The 15937-nt window shown below is 37.4% G+C and overlaps 2 protein-coding genes across 2 annotated transcripts in view; one reads left to right on the forward strand and one right to left on the reverse strand.

Moving 5' to 3' along the window:
- The first annotated feature begins 850 nt into the window (after positions 1-850).
- On the forward strand, positions 851-8512 carry LOC117974966 (beta-defensin 130B). Its single transcript, XM_034933301.3, has 2 exons — positions 851-1035; positions 8199-8512. The coding sequence occupies exons 1-2, from the start codon at positions 978-980 to the stop codon at positions 8378-8380; spliced, it is 240 nt and encodes a 79-aa protein (XP_034789192.1). The 5' UTR covers positions 851-977; the 3' UTR covers positions 8381-8512.
- XNDC1N (XRCC1 N-terminal domain containing 1, N-terminal like) overlaps positions 8512-15937 on the reverse strand; it is a 72851-nt gene continuing 65425 nt past the window's right edge. Inside the window, exon 5 of the mRNA XM_034933288.3 lies at positions 8512-10594. Within this exon, the coding sequence (XP_034789179.1) occupies positions 10577-10594 (18 nt within the window). The 3' untranslated portion in view covers positions 8512-10576. The remainder of the gene's footprint in view (positions 10595-15937) is intronic.

Raw genomic sequence — 15937 nt, forward strand, 5'->3', positions numbered from 1 at the left:
TTAAGCTTTAAATATCTTGTTGCTATGTGGTGGGCTACGGTGAAAGGTTAGGGGAATCTCTTTAAGGTATAGGCTCAGAGTCTTTTGACAGGAGCTGCGCACTTTACTCTGTCTTTTATCTTTCAACTCTCCTGATCTTACTTGTCTTGTTGTATGAGATAATTATACAAAGGATCCATAACGATGAAAAAATATTTGTTTTCAATGTGAATTAAATGTATCCACCTTTCAGATGTGATTAAGAACACCTCAGGGCCGGCCGCAGTGGCTCACGCCTTGTAATCCCAGCACTTTGGGAGGCCGAGGCCGGCGGATCACGAGGTCAGGAGATGGAGACCATCCTGGCTAACACGGTGAAACCCCGTCTCTACTAAAAATACAAAAAATTAGCCGGCCGTGGTGGCGGGCGCCTGTAGTCCCAGCTACTGGGGAGGCTGAGGTAGGAGAATGGCGTGAACCTGGGAGGCGGAGCTTGCAGTGAGCCGAGATCGCGCCACCGCACTCCAGCCTCCAGCGACAGAGCGAGACTCCGTCTCAAAAAAAATAGCTTTTCATAAATGGACCTTAGACAATACTCTTGTCCCTCTTGCAAAAAAAAAAAAAAAAAAAAAACAGGGTATTATGGAAATGTTTCCTTACAAGCCCTAGGACTTTTGCAATAAGGATGTTCTGTACCCACATGGCTTTACTTCTTGGCCCCATTCAAAAAAGAAAATTAACTACAGGTATTAATTAACCTCTGGTGAAATTGAGAGCCATAGGAAAAGGAAAGGGTTAGCCATCTGGTTTCCTAAAATTAGGTTAATTTGTCACCAAATTTAGAGACCTTCGAGTTTGGAAATATTCCAACGGAAGCTGTTTTATTTCCTTTCTGTTAAGCTTCACTGAGCAAGAGGAACCTCAGGCCCCCAGAATTAAATAAAAGCCCCTGTGTTCCAGCAGCCCTGATCACTCACCTCTCTATTGGGCACTCAACCATGAAACTCCATTCCCTTATTTCTGTTCTCCTCCTCTTTGTGACTTTAATACCAAAAGGTAAGATGGTGAATGATTGTAGAAGTCTATTGGGACGCCTAGACCGGAGGAGGTCTACTGAGATAATTATACTGTGGCCATCCTAACTCAGACCCCAATTCACAGCCTTAGGAATTCAGAAATCCAACATGTTTATCTTCTTTGGTACTAATGAGGCCACAATTGAGAAGCAGGACAAGGAGTTCTTTCAACAGAAAATGGGGGTTCAAGAGCTCGATAATTAGAAAATGGGGCCGAAATAGAGTTAGGGGTATAGAAGCTTTGATATGTGATTTAAAGGTTAGTAAATAAAGCAAACAGCTATCATCAAGGCTTCACTCTCCAAAAAGGAGAGTGACAATGATAGTTCTTGGTTCAAACTCGGTAGTGAATGGAAGTGATGTAGAGTCTATTGGTGAGCAATATTTGTGAAGGGTAGCAGTTAGGCAAATAAGACAGAGTTCAACAAGAAAATTTTGCATCTAATTATAAAAGACCAATAGAAATTTGGGAGCAAGGGAATTTGGAAAAGAATAAACAGTGGCATGAAGCTTTAATGGCAAAATTTTAAGCATAAGACAAACAGTACAGAAAACACTTCAAGACTCGTAGTTGCATCCTTAGGGTCCATGATTCAGAAGTTTAAATATCAAAATGTAGAATCAAACTGAAAAGGGAATAAAGAATCAAACATCTTCAGGGTGTTTCATCCAGATCCTGATAAGATATGATAAAATTATTATCTCCACTGTTAATAGTGGGATGTTCATATCCCAAAATAAAGTGTGTGGTCAATGAGCAAAGATCTCTTCCTCCCTTTATCTCTGAGATTATTTTTTAAATAATTTCAACTTATATTGTAGATTCAGGGGGTACATGTGCAGGTTTGTTATGTTGGTATATTTTGTGATGTGAGGTTTGGGGCATGATGGTAATCCCATCACTCAGGTAGTGAGCATAGTACCAAATAGTTTTTCAATCCTTGTTTTCCTCCCTCCCCACTCTAGTAGTCTCCAATGTCCCATCTTTATGTCCATGAGTATACAATGTTTAGCTCCCACTTATAAGTGAGAACATGCAGTATTTGGTTTTCTATTTCTGCATTAATTTGCAGTCCTCCAGATCATCCATGTTGCTACAAAGGATATGATTTTGTTCTTTTTTATGGCTTCATAGTATTCCATGGTCTATATGTACCACATTTTCTTTATCCAGTCCACCATTGATGAGCACCTGGGTTGATTCTTTGTCTTTACTATTGTGAGTAGTTCTGTGATGAACATAGGAGTGCAGGTATGTTTTGGGTAGAATTATTTGTTTTCTTTTGGACGATATACCCAGTAATGGAATTGCTGGGTGGAATGGTAGCTCTGTTTTAAGTTCTTTGAGAAATCTTCAGACTGCTTTCCACAGTGGCTGAACTAATTTACATTCCCACCAACAGTGTATAAGCACTCCTTTTCTCCACAGCCTCATCTTCATTTCTGTTATTTTTTGACTTTTTAATAATAGCCATTCTCACTGGTGTAAGATAGTTCTCATTGTGGTTTTGATTTGTATTTCTCTAATGATTAGTGATGTTGAGCTATTTTTCATGTTTGCTGGCTGCTTCTATGTCTTCTTTTGAGAAGAGTCTGTTCATGTTTTCATGTCTTTTCCCCCACTTTATTTGTTTTTTGCTTGTTGATTTAAATTCCCTGTAGATTCCGGATATTAAATTTTTGTCAGATGCATAGTTAGCAAATATTTTCTCCCATTCTGTTGTTTTCTGTTTACCCTGTTAATAGTTTCTTTTTCTCTGCAGAAGCTCTTTAGTTTAATTCGGCTCTACTTGTCAACTTTTGTTTTTGTCGCAATTGCTTTTGAGTACTTAGTCATAAATTATTCCCCAAGGCCAATATCTAGAATGGTGTTTCTTAGGTTTTCTTCTAGGAGTCTTATAGTTTGAGGTCTTACATTTAAATATTTAATCCATCATGAGTTAATTTTTTGTATATGGTGAAAGATAGGCATCCAGTTTTATTCTTCTGCTTATGGCTGGCCAGCTATCCCAGCACCATTTATTGAACAGGGAGTCCTTTTCTCATTGCTTATTTTTGTCAACTGTGTCAAAGAGCAGATGGTTATAAATGTGCAGCTTTATTTCTGGGTTCTCTATTCTGTTCCAGTGGTTCATGTGTCTGCTTTTGTACCAGTCCCATGCCGCTTTAGTTACTGTAGCCTTATAGTATAATTTGAAGTCAAGTAGGATGATGCCTCCAGTGTTGTTCTTTTCGCTTAGGATTATTTTGGTTGTCTGAGTTCTTTTACAGTTTCATATGAATTTTAGAATAGTTTTTTCTATTCTGTGAAAAATGTCATTGGTAGTTTGATAGGAATAGCACTGAATCTATAAATTGCTTTGTGCAGTATGGCCATTTTCACAATATTCATTCTTCCAGTCCACAGCAGGGAATATTTTTCTATTTGTGCCATCTGTGATTTCTTTCAGTAGTGATTTGTAGTGTCATTTGTAGAGATCTTTCACCTCCTTGGTTAAATGTATTCATGGGTATTTAATTTTTTGTGTGGCTATTGTAAATGGGATTGCATTCTTGACTTGGCTCTCGGGTTGAACATTATGGGTATATAGAAAGGCTACTGATCTTGTACATTGATTTTGCATCCTGAAACTTTACTAAAGTTGTCTATCAGGTCCAGGAGGCTTTGAAAGAATCTTTAGGGTTTCTTAAGTGTAGAATAATATCATCTATAAAAAGAGGTAATTTGATTTCTTCTTTTCCTATCTGGATGCCTTTTATTTCAAAAGGCTGATTGCTCTGGCTCATATTTCCAGTACTATGTTGAGTAGGATGGTGAGAGAGGGCACTCTTGTTTTGTTCCAGTTCTGAGATTCTTTTAAGTGAAATCAAAGCTACTCAATTGTTTGATCTTTACCTAATCTGTGGACATGTTGAGATTCACCTCACATATGATTGCCTCCTTCTGAAGGAGCTTATGCAATTCTCATTTGGTTCTCAGCTTTGGTCAGAAGATACAATTAAGGTCAGATACACTTGTAGTGACATCTGATGTGAAATTATATGATGGTAATAATTTCAAATTAAAATAAAATTTAGTGGCAGTTGTTTTTATTTTAGATAATAAAACCCATGTACAGATAAAGAATGTGATTTTACTCAGATCACATAGGTAGTAGCAACATTGCAGCTAAAAGCAAATCTCTTTAATCTGGGTCAATGTGGTTTTTAATCAATCCATAGGTGTAGATATGCATACAAAAATGATAACTCTGATTTCTGTCAGACTTTTTTCTCAAAATCTTCTAATTATATATTGAGGAAACTAAGGAGGTTTTCTGCTATATGTGACAACATGGATGAACTTGGAGGACATTATGCTAAATGAAGCAAGCCAGTCACAGAAGACAAATACTGCATGATTGCACTTATATGAGGTACCTAAAATAGTCAAACTCACGGAAACAAGTAGCAGAATACTGGTTTCCAGGGACTGGGGAGGGAGGAGGAAATAGGGAGTTGCTATTTAATGAGTAAAAGTTTTCAGTTTTATTAGATGAATAAGCTCTAAATATCAACTGTACAATACTATATCTATAGCACTTAAAAATTTCTTAAGAAGGTAGATCTCACTTCAAGTGTTATTACCACAATAAAATAAATGATGAAGAACAAGAGGTTATTTGAGGTTGAAAGCTGAGTTAATCTCCCCACAGATACGAGAAGAATCCTTCAGAGGCCTGCCTTTCAAGCCGTGACATCTTCCTGGAGGAATAGAAATATCAGCCCTTCTTTGTTCCTTCCAAATCAGTTATACCAGGAAGAAGCATTAAATGAAGGTCCTATAATTCTGCACAGGAGGGAATCACTTTTGAATAGCCAGGTTTCTTGTGATCAGAGGATATTAAAACCATACGTAAAGGTCAAAATGCCTTACTTGTGCATATTGAGATGTTCTTGGACACATTATGAAGTGGGACTCAGAACACTCAGGTCGAAAAATAGGAATTTCATTATCAGTTTTGTATGGTCTCTTAGTACTAAATAGTTAATTGCTGAGCTGTCTATACAATTTAATAATACTGCACTCCAAAAATTCTGATCTTAATCTCTGCTGTGACTGTTGGGCATGTAGAATTTATCAGGTGTCTAGAAGCATTCTGATAATCTTAGAAATTTTATAACTCCTATGTAACTTTTATCTCATAAAATTTCTTTTAAGAAAAATTGAGGGGCTAGATCATGAAGAGTTTTGTTAAAGACATTTTTACCCCCAAAAAATCCAATTAAGTAAAAAAAATTATTGTTTTCATGAAAAAATTTCTCCAAAGTAATTACGTAGTCTGAAATATTAGTTTATCAGCTTAATGTCTGATGAATATTTAGTTATAGTTACTTGAATATATGTTTTTATATATCCTTATATTTATTCAAAAAAGAATCCATGGTATCCTATAAAAATTGGAATAGTTCATATAGATTTATATGTACACACAAACATACATATAAATGCTGCGAATATGAGTCTAAAGAGGTTAGAATGGCATAAATCTTGGATTGCTGCATTAGCTCTCTGAGAATTAAGAAAATTATAGCATTCTTCTTACACTGACTGTGGAGAATAACATAATATCTAAATACACGACATTGGACAGGAGCAGAAGACAGCTTGAACTCACATTATGTAGAGAAAAGGAAACTGCGCTTCTATTTTTTGACTGATAAAGCTCCAGGAAGAGCCTGTTCCATTTAAATCCTCTACATCACCCAAAAAAAAACTTTAAAGTTACTGACTCAATGAGTTCTAATGCTAAGAAAGTTATATCCTTTTAGAAAGTAGATGAATGCGCTATTAAGGGTCTTTTGCAGTGTGATTCTAAGTTCTTCTCACTGCATCCACGGAAATTAATGTTGTGATATAATATGAAGTGAACATCTAAATTGTTTCTTTTTCCAAAGGCACTTATTAAATATGCATCCTTTCCTCAACTGCCATGTGATATAACCATTATAACATATTAATGTCAAATAAATTCTAAAGTGTATTAGAGAGTGCCTCTCTTCTTTTGCTCTATATGTATATACTTCTGTCAATAAGTCTGAAAATAAATGTGAATATCTGGGAAGAAATTTTCTTCCTCATGAATGAGGAATATGAATCTGAATATGAATTAAGTAATTTAATCTTATCTTTTTGACTTAAACTAGTGCCCTTGGCATGACGATATGTCACAGTCATCAGTAAAAAGGGAGATTATAACTCTTTGGCTTCATGCTCAAAACATACCTCTTTAAATTAAGCTTCCCATGTAGCAAGAAGCACATCACTGGCAGGATGAATTGTTCCACTCCTTTTGAGTGAAGCAAGGGACAGCTCCCAAATAGAGGAATTGGCACTATCTTAGGCTACATGCTGTGTCAGTAGGCTGAACTCTACAGTATAGTGGGTTACGCATCCTACTGAGAGGAAGTTCACTCTTTTGGCTTCAGCTGAAGATTCACATTCCACCTCATTTTGCATGGGATGCCTCTAAGTTCACATGCATAGGCCTCCTTGATGCCATACTCTGCCTCTTACTATATCTTTCCCAGTACTAATAACCCCTGATTTTAGCTTCATTTAAAAAGTCTGACAATGTTGCCAGATGTTAAATGTATGGATGAAGTTATCAGGGAAAAGACCAACAGCTAGCAACAGGTCTGCTATGCTTCTCAGCATGAAGCCTGTGTTCTGTGTAGACAATGCAGTTGAACCAGCGCCTTCCACAACTGGCTGGGGAGACTTCAGGTCTCTCTCTGAAAGGCAGCCACTTTCTCTTCCACAATAGTCTTGGAAAAAAGAGAGAATATTACAAGATATTACCCAACTCCCCCATCATGATATTCTCTTGGTGCACAGAAACCCTGAGTTTATGAACTGCTAGTCTGATAGTAGAGTATAATACCAGACTGCACTAGGTTGAAGCTTCTAACAAGAGTGGAAGACAATCTTGCATAGGTTATGAGCACTCAGTTCCAAAAGGCTGCATTGGTTTTTCTGGCTATGGATTTATTTCTACAGAATAGAGAAACAATAATGATAGCCTAGTTTAAATACAAAACAATAACAAACAACAACAAAAAGATTGAGAGCTGAAAAGGCCACCAAACAGTTATTCATCTACAGAAGCAAAGAAGCCAGAGGTAGTATTTTAGAGGACAGTAAAAACAAAATAAGATCCAGGTGTGTTAACAGGATGGTTCAGGAACTAATGTCTGTTAATGAACATCAGCAAAAGTGTTTTTCTTATATAACATCTGCAGTGATATACAGTAGGAAAAATAAACTATGGTTGTGCTGAGAAGGCAAGAGAAAGGATAGTAAGCATAGAGAAAACTACTGAATTAGAGCACACCCTTAGCCATATGCTTCTCAACAACCAGATGAATTAAGAGAACATGTGGATACACTTAAGGGAAAATACCTTTTAGCTCTGTGAGTAATTCTCTCCAGGTGTCTGTCTGTCTATCTATCTATCTATCTATCTATCTATCTATCTATCTATCTATCTATCTTTCTATCTATCCATTCCTCCATCTATCTATGAGGTATTGAGCAACATAGGAAAGGTATTTCTTGCATAGTCCTGAAATGAGGAAATTAGTTTAGATAAAATCTAAAGGATTGATAGGCTTTCTATGAAAGGAGATGAAGATATGAACATGAACCATTTGATAGGGATGATGTATGCACAGATGGGAATTTGGAGGGACACATACTTCCTTTGAAACTGTTTCTTAGTGGTGGCATTGTTGGTGTTTGGTGCAAGACAATTCCTTAGGTGAAAAATTTAGCAATGCTGTGCTATCTGCTAAATACCAAAGACACCTTCCCTAGGCATGGTGGCAAGAACAAATGGTCCCACACATTTCAAAATGTACTGCACTAGGGGAGGACAGTCCCTTTAAAGAATTTTAGAAATTGGCTTATTTCCTCCAGGGTGTATATAATCTACAATCTTAGCTCCCTTCCCATAAAAAGGCACTATTTCTGTCTACGGGTCTGATCCTTTCATATAGACAATGTTTTCTTTCCTATCCCAAAGCCATTCTTCTGGGGGTTTATTATTTTATGTATATTTTCAATAGTGAATTAATGATGTTCTTAAATCTCTTCCTGTGTAGGAAAGACTGGCGTTATTCCAGGACAAAAACAGTGTATTGCTTTGAAAGGGGTGTGCAGAGACAAACTATGCAGCACACTAGATGATACCATTGGTATATGTAATGAAGGAAAAAAATGTTGTAGAAGGTGGTGGATACTTGAGCCCTATCCAACTCCGGTTCCCAAAGGAAAATCTCCTTAGGTGGGAGCAAACGTTAAGTCCTTTGAACTCCAGAATGGATGGATAAATTTTGCATACTCCTGTTTAACCCAATTTCTTATTCTTCCTTGACTGGAAATAAATGTTGTCCTAATCCCACGTGTACTGACTGCCTCCTGGAGCATTTCTTCTTGATGCACATGCAAGCCTCTTAAGAACTATAAGAATAAAATAAATAACAGAAGAATCGCATACCCTATAGGTACTTATAAAAAATATGTTTCTAAGAAAAAAAAGATAAAAATGTTAAATATGTAGAACAATAAGAATATGAAGTATCAGTAGGCAGTGTTTGATTATTTGAAGTGCAATGTCAGTCTGCTTCCTCATCCAGTTCTGAACAAATATCATTTTCATTACTAATAGAGACCTACTTAGATAATATGGGTTAAAGCCTGCTAATCATGTGACCTTGCTAACATTGCACCTGAGAATTAGGCACATGACCATTCCAGTCATTCCAGCACTTGAAGCAGGTCTCCCCTCTACTGCCCCCTGCCCCTAGAGAAGTAAAAAAGAAGACCTGCTTTCTACAAGTAGGCTCACTAGGAGGAGCTGTAGAGCTGAAGACTTGCTAACTCAGCATGCCTGGTTAGTTCTTTCCAAACTCTCCATCAGATAACTCCATTTCCTGGGGCCAAGAAAATTAAAGGGCAGGGAGGATACCAGGAGTATGACATGGCATGAGTGTCACAAAGATGGAAAACATCTAGAATGAGGCCAAATTACCCCACAAACAAAATTCAAGAGTTTGTATTTTTTTAACCACAAAGCTATTCGTTCCCTGATTTGTCAATGAATCAGGGGAGGATGGGTTATCTCCCTATGCAGAGGAGATGTCAGGAGTCTATTAAAATAACGCTAATCTCATCTTCATGGATCTGTTTCTTCAATACTAGTCATTACTTTTTCTATGTCTTCTCAGAATCCCTCATGAACGGCATATAACTCTGAGATCAGATTCTAAGCTAATCTCAGAATAATACACTAATACAATTTTTACCATATACATTTTACACATAGCTGAAAATTTACATCTTCTCTTCTTTGTCATCTTAAGTTATGTGCCACTACATTATCCAGTGTAGCACATTAGAGATTCTTTGATAATTAAATGACATTAAGAGACTTTAAAAGTCATAAATACCCTCCTATATTAAAATGCTAAAAAAGAAAAATTTCCCACATTTGAATATAAACAAGTGTTCTTATAAAATTTCTAGGCATAAATTGAAGTTCAAAGATTGAATCTCTTCAATCTCTATGTTAAAGCACAAAGACATTAGAATCCAAATGAATTACTGCCTGAAATGAAATTATCTTCCCCTTGTTAAGTACAAATTTTTCTATTAAATGTAAGCAAAAAAAAAAAAAAATCACTCATTCCTTATTCTCCGTCTTAGTGAATTAGTGAAAGTTTCTTCAGAGACTTGACATTGAATTAATATAACATCTCAACTCACTGAAGCAAAAAGAACATTTTTTTTTTTTTTTTCGAGATGGAGTCTCGCTCCGTCACCCAGGCTGGAGTGCAGTGGCGCGATCTCAGCTCACTGCAAGTTCCACCTCCCGGGTTCCCGCCATTCTCCTGCCTCAGCCTCCCAAGTAGCTGGGACTACAAGCGCCTGCCACCACGCCTGGCTAATTTTTTGTATTTTTAGTAGAGACGGGGTTTCACCGTGTTAGCCAGGATTGTCTCGATCTCCTGACCTCGTGATCCGACCGCCTCGCCCTCCCAAAGTGCTGGGATTACAAGCGTGAGCCACCGCGCCTGGACAGAACGTTTTTTTATCTCTGAGCAAGAAGAAAAAACAGCTAAGGGAAATGAAAAAGATAAGGAACAAAAAGAATCAGTCCAGAAAATCTAATTTCTTTTTTTTTTAAGTGAGAGAAAGTTTATTAAGAAAGCAAAGGAATAAAAGAATGGCTATTCCATAGGCAGAGGAGCCTCTAATTTCTAATTCTGATTGTTTTTCTTAATTTTCTTTCTGATGATACTCTCGATTTTACCATACAATATTGCCATTTAATAAAGAAGTTCAGGGACAGACAATAAAATATAAAGTAGAGCAATGTGTCTGATCTCCAGCACTGTCAACATTTTGAGAAGAACAGTTTTTTTTTTGCTGTGGGGAGCTTTCCTTTATATTGTAGGATGTTTAGCAGCCTCTCTTGCCTCTAAAACATTTCTCCCACCTGTGAGCAAAAAATAAATAAATAAACAAACAAACAAACAAATAAAAATCTCTACACATTACTAAAAGTTCTCTGAGGGCAACATTGTCCCTAGTTGAAAACCACTATAGTAAAGAAATTATCAGTTAAAGTTGAAAGTAAATAGGAGTTAGAAAATTCACTCAAGTAGAGACCTTTGCCTGTAAACTTTCAAAAAGAAAGACAGCTTCACTTATAAAATAATAGATCAGAAAAGTCTTCTGACAATCCAAAGATGAATTATGTCTCTTTATCTGAAAGATATAGATCTAGAGATAACCCCTTTGTTTTTTTTACTGCTGTGCTTGTTGTTATAAATACCTGACCATATCTTAACCATTGAGATTTTAGGGCAATGTTGCTCTGATATCTCATCCAGAGGTGCAGAAATCCACATTTTAGGGACATTTAAAAGATTTCTGGGGAAAGGCTGTCTGTGCCTTTTGATAATAAGACTGGGTGAATTACATGCAATCTGTTGGAGTACTTGACTATATCTTCTGGAGAAGGCCATGTTTACTGTATACAATGATATGATTCTGTGCATGGAACATATTATATTGATACTAATTTATGAAGGCATAGTTGATAAACCCCAAAGGAGTTAATTTTATTGTTATATAAAGGCAAAGGCAGGCTGGACACAGTGGCTCACACCTGTAATCCCAACACTTTGGGAGGCCGAGGTCAGGAGTTCAAGACCAGCCTGGCCAACATGGCAAAACCCCGTCTCTACTAAAAATACAAAAATTAGCCAGGCATGGTGGTGGGTGCCTGTAATCCCAGCTACTCAGGAAGCTGAGGCAGGAGAATCGCTTGAACCCAGGAGGCAGAGGTTGCAGTGAGCCGAGATTGTGCCACTGTACTCGAGCCTGGGCGACAGAGCAAGACTCCATCTCAAAAAAAAAAAAAAGACAAAGGCAATACTATATATCATGAAAGCTTGAGATACTCTCAGACCTTTGCCAGTTGTACATTTAGAAGTTCGTTTTGTTCTTTCTATCTTTCTGGAAAATTTGATATGATCGAGACAATAGAGTTTCCGAATAAATGGCAAGTCACAAAAATACTTGAAAATAGTCCAAGTAAAATGGATTTTACTATCACTAGAAAAAGATTGCAATTTCCATATTCAAAATACAAAATAAAATATTTTTGCTGCTGTAAGAACCATAACTCATATAACCTTGAAAGGTTTTTATATTAGATGTAAAGTAGTATGACACCCAATGATAGACTGTGATGGGTTAAAGAGCAATACTATGAACACTAAAGCAACTGTTAAATAACACAACAGTTTAATAACAAAAAAAAAATTGAATAATCACAATGACCCAACTACTTGAAAAAAAGAAGAAAAAGAAATCAAAGAACAAATGAAACAGAACATCTGTAAGATGGCTAAGTAGAAAGTCCCCAGCCTTCATCCACCCACAGAACACTGATTTGGCAACCATCCATGGATAAAATGTCTTTGTGGGAACATCAGGACCCAGTCAGGAGGTCATGACAACCCACTAGAGCCCAAGACCAAGGAAAACTGCTTTGAGAAGGCAGGCCCATGCCCCTGGGAGTAGGCTCACCAATCAAAGACCTGGCCATGAACACAGAAACACCGCCATCTGCCTGTGGACCCTGCTGCAGCCCTGCTTACATGTGGTTCCAGATGCAGCCTCAAAAGTCATTCCCAAAAGTCATTCAGGAGCAGGTTGTTTAATTTCCATGTAATTGTATGGTTTTTAGTGATTTTCCTAATATTTATTTCTATTTTTATTGGGATGCGGTCAGAGAGTGTGGTTGGTATAATTTCAAGTTTTTTGAATTTGCTGAATATTGTTTTATGGCCAATCACATGGTTGATTTTAGAGTGTGTACCATGTGCAGATGAGAAGAATGTGTATTCTGTTGTTGGGTGGACTGTTCTGTAGATGTCTTTTAGGTCCATTTGGTCAAGTGTTGAGTTAGGGCCTAAATATCTTTGTTAGTTTTCTCTCTCAATGATCTGTCGAATGCTGTCAGTGAGGTGTTGAAGTCTCCCACTACTACTGTGTGGTTATCTAAGTCTTTTTGTAGGTCCCTAATAACTTGTTTTATGAATTTGCGCACACTTGTCTTGGGTGCATATATATTTAAGATAGCTAAGTCTTCTTGTTGAATTGAACCCTTTACCATTATGTAATGCCTTTCTTTGTCTATTTCTATCTTTGTTGGCTTAAAGTCTGTTTTGTCGGAAATTAGAATGGCAACCCCTGCTTTTTTGTTTCCCATTTGCTTGGCAGATCTTTCTTTGAGCCTTTACTTTGAGCCTATGAGTGATGGGCTCACATGCAATGACACTGAAGACAGCATACAGTTGGGGCTTGCTTCTTTATCCAACTTGCCACTTTGTGCCTTTTAAGTAGGGCATTTAGTCCATTTATGTTCAAGGTTAATATTGCTATGTGTGGAGTTGATCCTGTTATTGTGTTGTTAGCTGGTTATTATGCAGACTTCATTGTGTGTTGCTCTATAGTGTCAATATCTATGTAATTAATTGTGTTTTGTGGTGGCTGGTACTCTTTCTTTTCCATATTTAGCACTCCCTTAAGGACCTCTGCCCTTAAGGCATGTCTGATGGTAACAAATTTCCTTAGCATTTGCTTGTCTGAAAAGGATTTTATTTCTCCTTTGCTTATAAAGTTTAGTTTAGATGGATATAAAATTCTTGGTTGGGATTTCTTGTCTTTAAGAATGCTGAATGTAGGCCCACAATCTCTTCTGGCTTATAGGGTTTCAGCTTAACAGTCCACTGTTAGCCTAATGGGATTCCCTTTGTGGGTTACCTGCTCCTTTTCTCTAGCTGCCTTTAATACTTTTTCTTTCATGTCGACCTTGGAGAACCTGATGACATATGTCTAGGGGATGGTTGTCTTGTGTAGTATCTTGCAGGGGTTCTCTGCATTTCCTAAATTTGAATCAACCTCTCTAGTGAGGTTGGGGAAATTTTTATGGAAGATATCCTCAAATATGTTTCCCAAGTTGTTTGCTTTCTCTCCTGCTCTTTCAGGGATGCCAGTGAGTCATATATCTGGTCGCTTTACATAATTCCATATTTCTCAGAGGTTTGTTCATCTTTTTGAATCCTTTTTTCTTTATTTTTGTCTAACTGAACAAGTCTTCAATTTCTGAGATTCTTCCCTCAGCATGGCCTATTTTTTTATTATTATTATACTTTAAGTTCTAGGGTACATGTGCACAATGCGCAGGTTTGTTACATATGTATACATGTGCCATGCTGGTGTGCTGCACCCATTAACTCGTAATTTACACTAGGTATATCTCCTAATGCTATCCCTCCCCCCTCCCACTACCCCATGACAGGCATCAGTGTGTGATGTTCCCCTTCCTGTGTCCAAGTGATCTCATTGTTGAATTCCCACCTATGAGTGAGAACATGCGGTGTTTGGTTTTCTGTCCTTGGGATAGTTTGCTGAGAATGATGGTTTCCAGCTTCATCCATGTCCCTACAAAGGACATGGAATCATCCTTTTCTTATGGCTGCATAATATTCCATGGTGTATGTGTGCCACATTTTCTTAATCCAGTCTATCACTGATGGGCATTTGGGTTGGTTCCAAGTCTTGCTATTGCGAATAGTGCTGCAATAAACATACGTGTGCATCACCATGGCCTATTTTGCTGTTAATACCTGTGATTGTATGATTAAATTCTCATAGAGAGTTTTTCATATCTATCAGATCAGTTTTGTTCTTTCTTAAAAGGGCTATTTTGTCTTTCAACTCATATCATTTTATTAGATTCCTTAGATTCCTTGAATGTGGTTTCAACTGTCTCCTGAATCTCGATGATCTTCATTCCTATCCTGATTCTAAATTATATGTCTGTCATTTCAGCCCAGTTAAGAACCATTGCTAAGGAACTACTGCAGTCCCTTGAAGGTAAGAAGACACTCTGGCTTTTTGAGTTGCCAGAGTTCTTGTGCTGCTTCTTTTTAATCTGTGTAGACTGATGTTTCTTTAATCTTTGGTGTCGCTGTCTGTATTAATCTGTTCTCAAGCTGGTAATAAAGACATACCAGAGACTGGGTAATTTATAAGGAAAGAGGTTTAATTTGCTCACAATTCCACATTGTTAGGGTGGGGAGGCCTAACAATCATGGCAAATGAGGAGCAAAATTACGTCTTACGTGGTGTCAAGCAAGAGAGCTTGTGCAGGGGAATTCCCATTTATAAAATCATCAGATCTCATGAGAGCTCACTCATGGGGGAAGCACCCCATGATTAAGTTATCTCCATCTGGTCCTGCCCTTGACACATGGGGATTTATTCAAGGTGACATTTGGGTGGGGACACAGAGCCAAACCATATCACTGTCATTTGGATGGGGTTTTTGCTCTTATATTCTTTGACACCTTTGACGGTTTGATTGTGGAATAAGGTGGGTTCCGTTGACTGGCTTCATTTCTGGGAAACTTCTGGGGGCCAAGGCTCAGCTCATTACTCTGGGGCTGTGTGCCCTAATCCTGGGAAGCTGGTACCAGGCTCCTGGCTTTGTTCTCTTGTCCCTTGAGGTGAGAAACCTGCTGCACTTGACATTGGACATTTTAAGCTCTAACTTAAAGTTCTAATTTGAGTTCTAACTGCAAAAGCACAGACAATGCAAGCAAAAATAGACAAATTTGATTATAATCAAAATAAAAAGCTTATGCACACCAAAGAAAACAATTAAAGAGACAGTCTACAGATTGGGAGAAAATATTTGCAAGCCATACATCTGATAAGGGGTTAATAGACAAAATTTATAAGGAACTCAAACAACTCTACAGAAAGAAAACAAATAGTCCAATTAAAAAATGGGCATGGGAGGTGAATAGACATTTCTCAAAGAAGACATACAAATGACCAATAAACATATGAAAAAGTGTTCAACCTCACTAATCATTAGGGAAATGGAAATTAAAACCACAATGAGATATCACCTCACACCTGCTAGAATGGCTACTACAGAAAAGAGGAAATGTAACAGGTGTGGGAGAGGATGTGTAGAAAAGGGAACACTTGCACACTGTTGTAGGAATGTAAATTAGTGTAGCCATTATGGAAAACTTATAAGTTTCTGAACAAAAATAAAAATAAAATTACATATGACCTAGCAATCTCACGTCTGGGTATTTACTGAAAAGACTTGAAATTTGTATATTGAAGAGATGTCTGCATTTCCATGTTCATTGCAGCACTTTTTGCAATAGTCAAGTTTTGGAATCAACCTAAGTGTCTATCAACAGATAAATGGATAAAGAAAATATAGTATATATACACAGTAGAA

This window comes from Pan paniscus, chromosome 9 (assembly GCF_029289425.2).
Source record: "Pan paniscus chromosome 9, NHGRI_mPanPan1-v2.0_pri, whole genome shotgun sequence".
Classification (NCBI taxonomy): Eukaryota; Metazoa; Chordata; class Mammalia; order Primates; family Hominidae; genus Pan; species Pan paniscus.

Excerpts from the sequence above, each read along its gene's own strand:
- LOC117974966 (XM_034933301.3), top strand. The coding sequence starts at position 978 with ATGAAACTCCATTCCCTTATTTCTGTTCTCCTCCTCTTTGTGACTTTA. Across the intron at positions 1,036-8,198 it reads TGTGACTTTAATACCAAAAG|GAAAGACTGGCGTTATTCCA; the intron begins GTAAGATGGTGA and ends CTTCCTGTGTAG.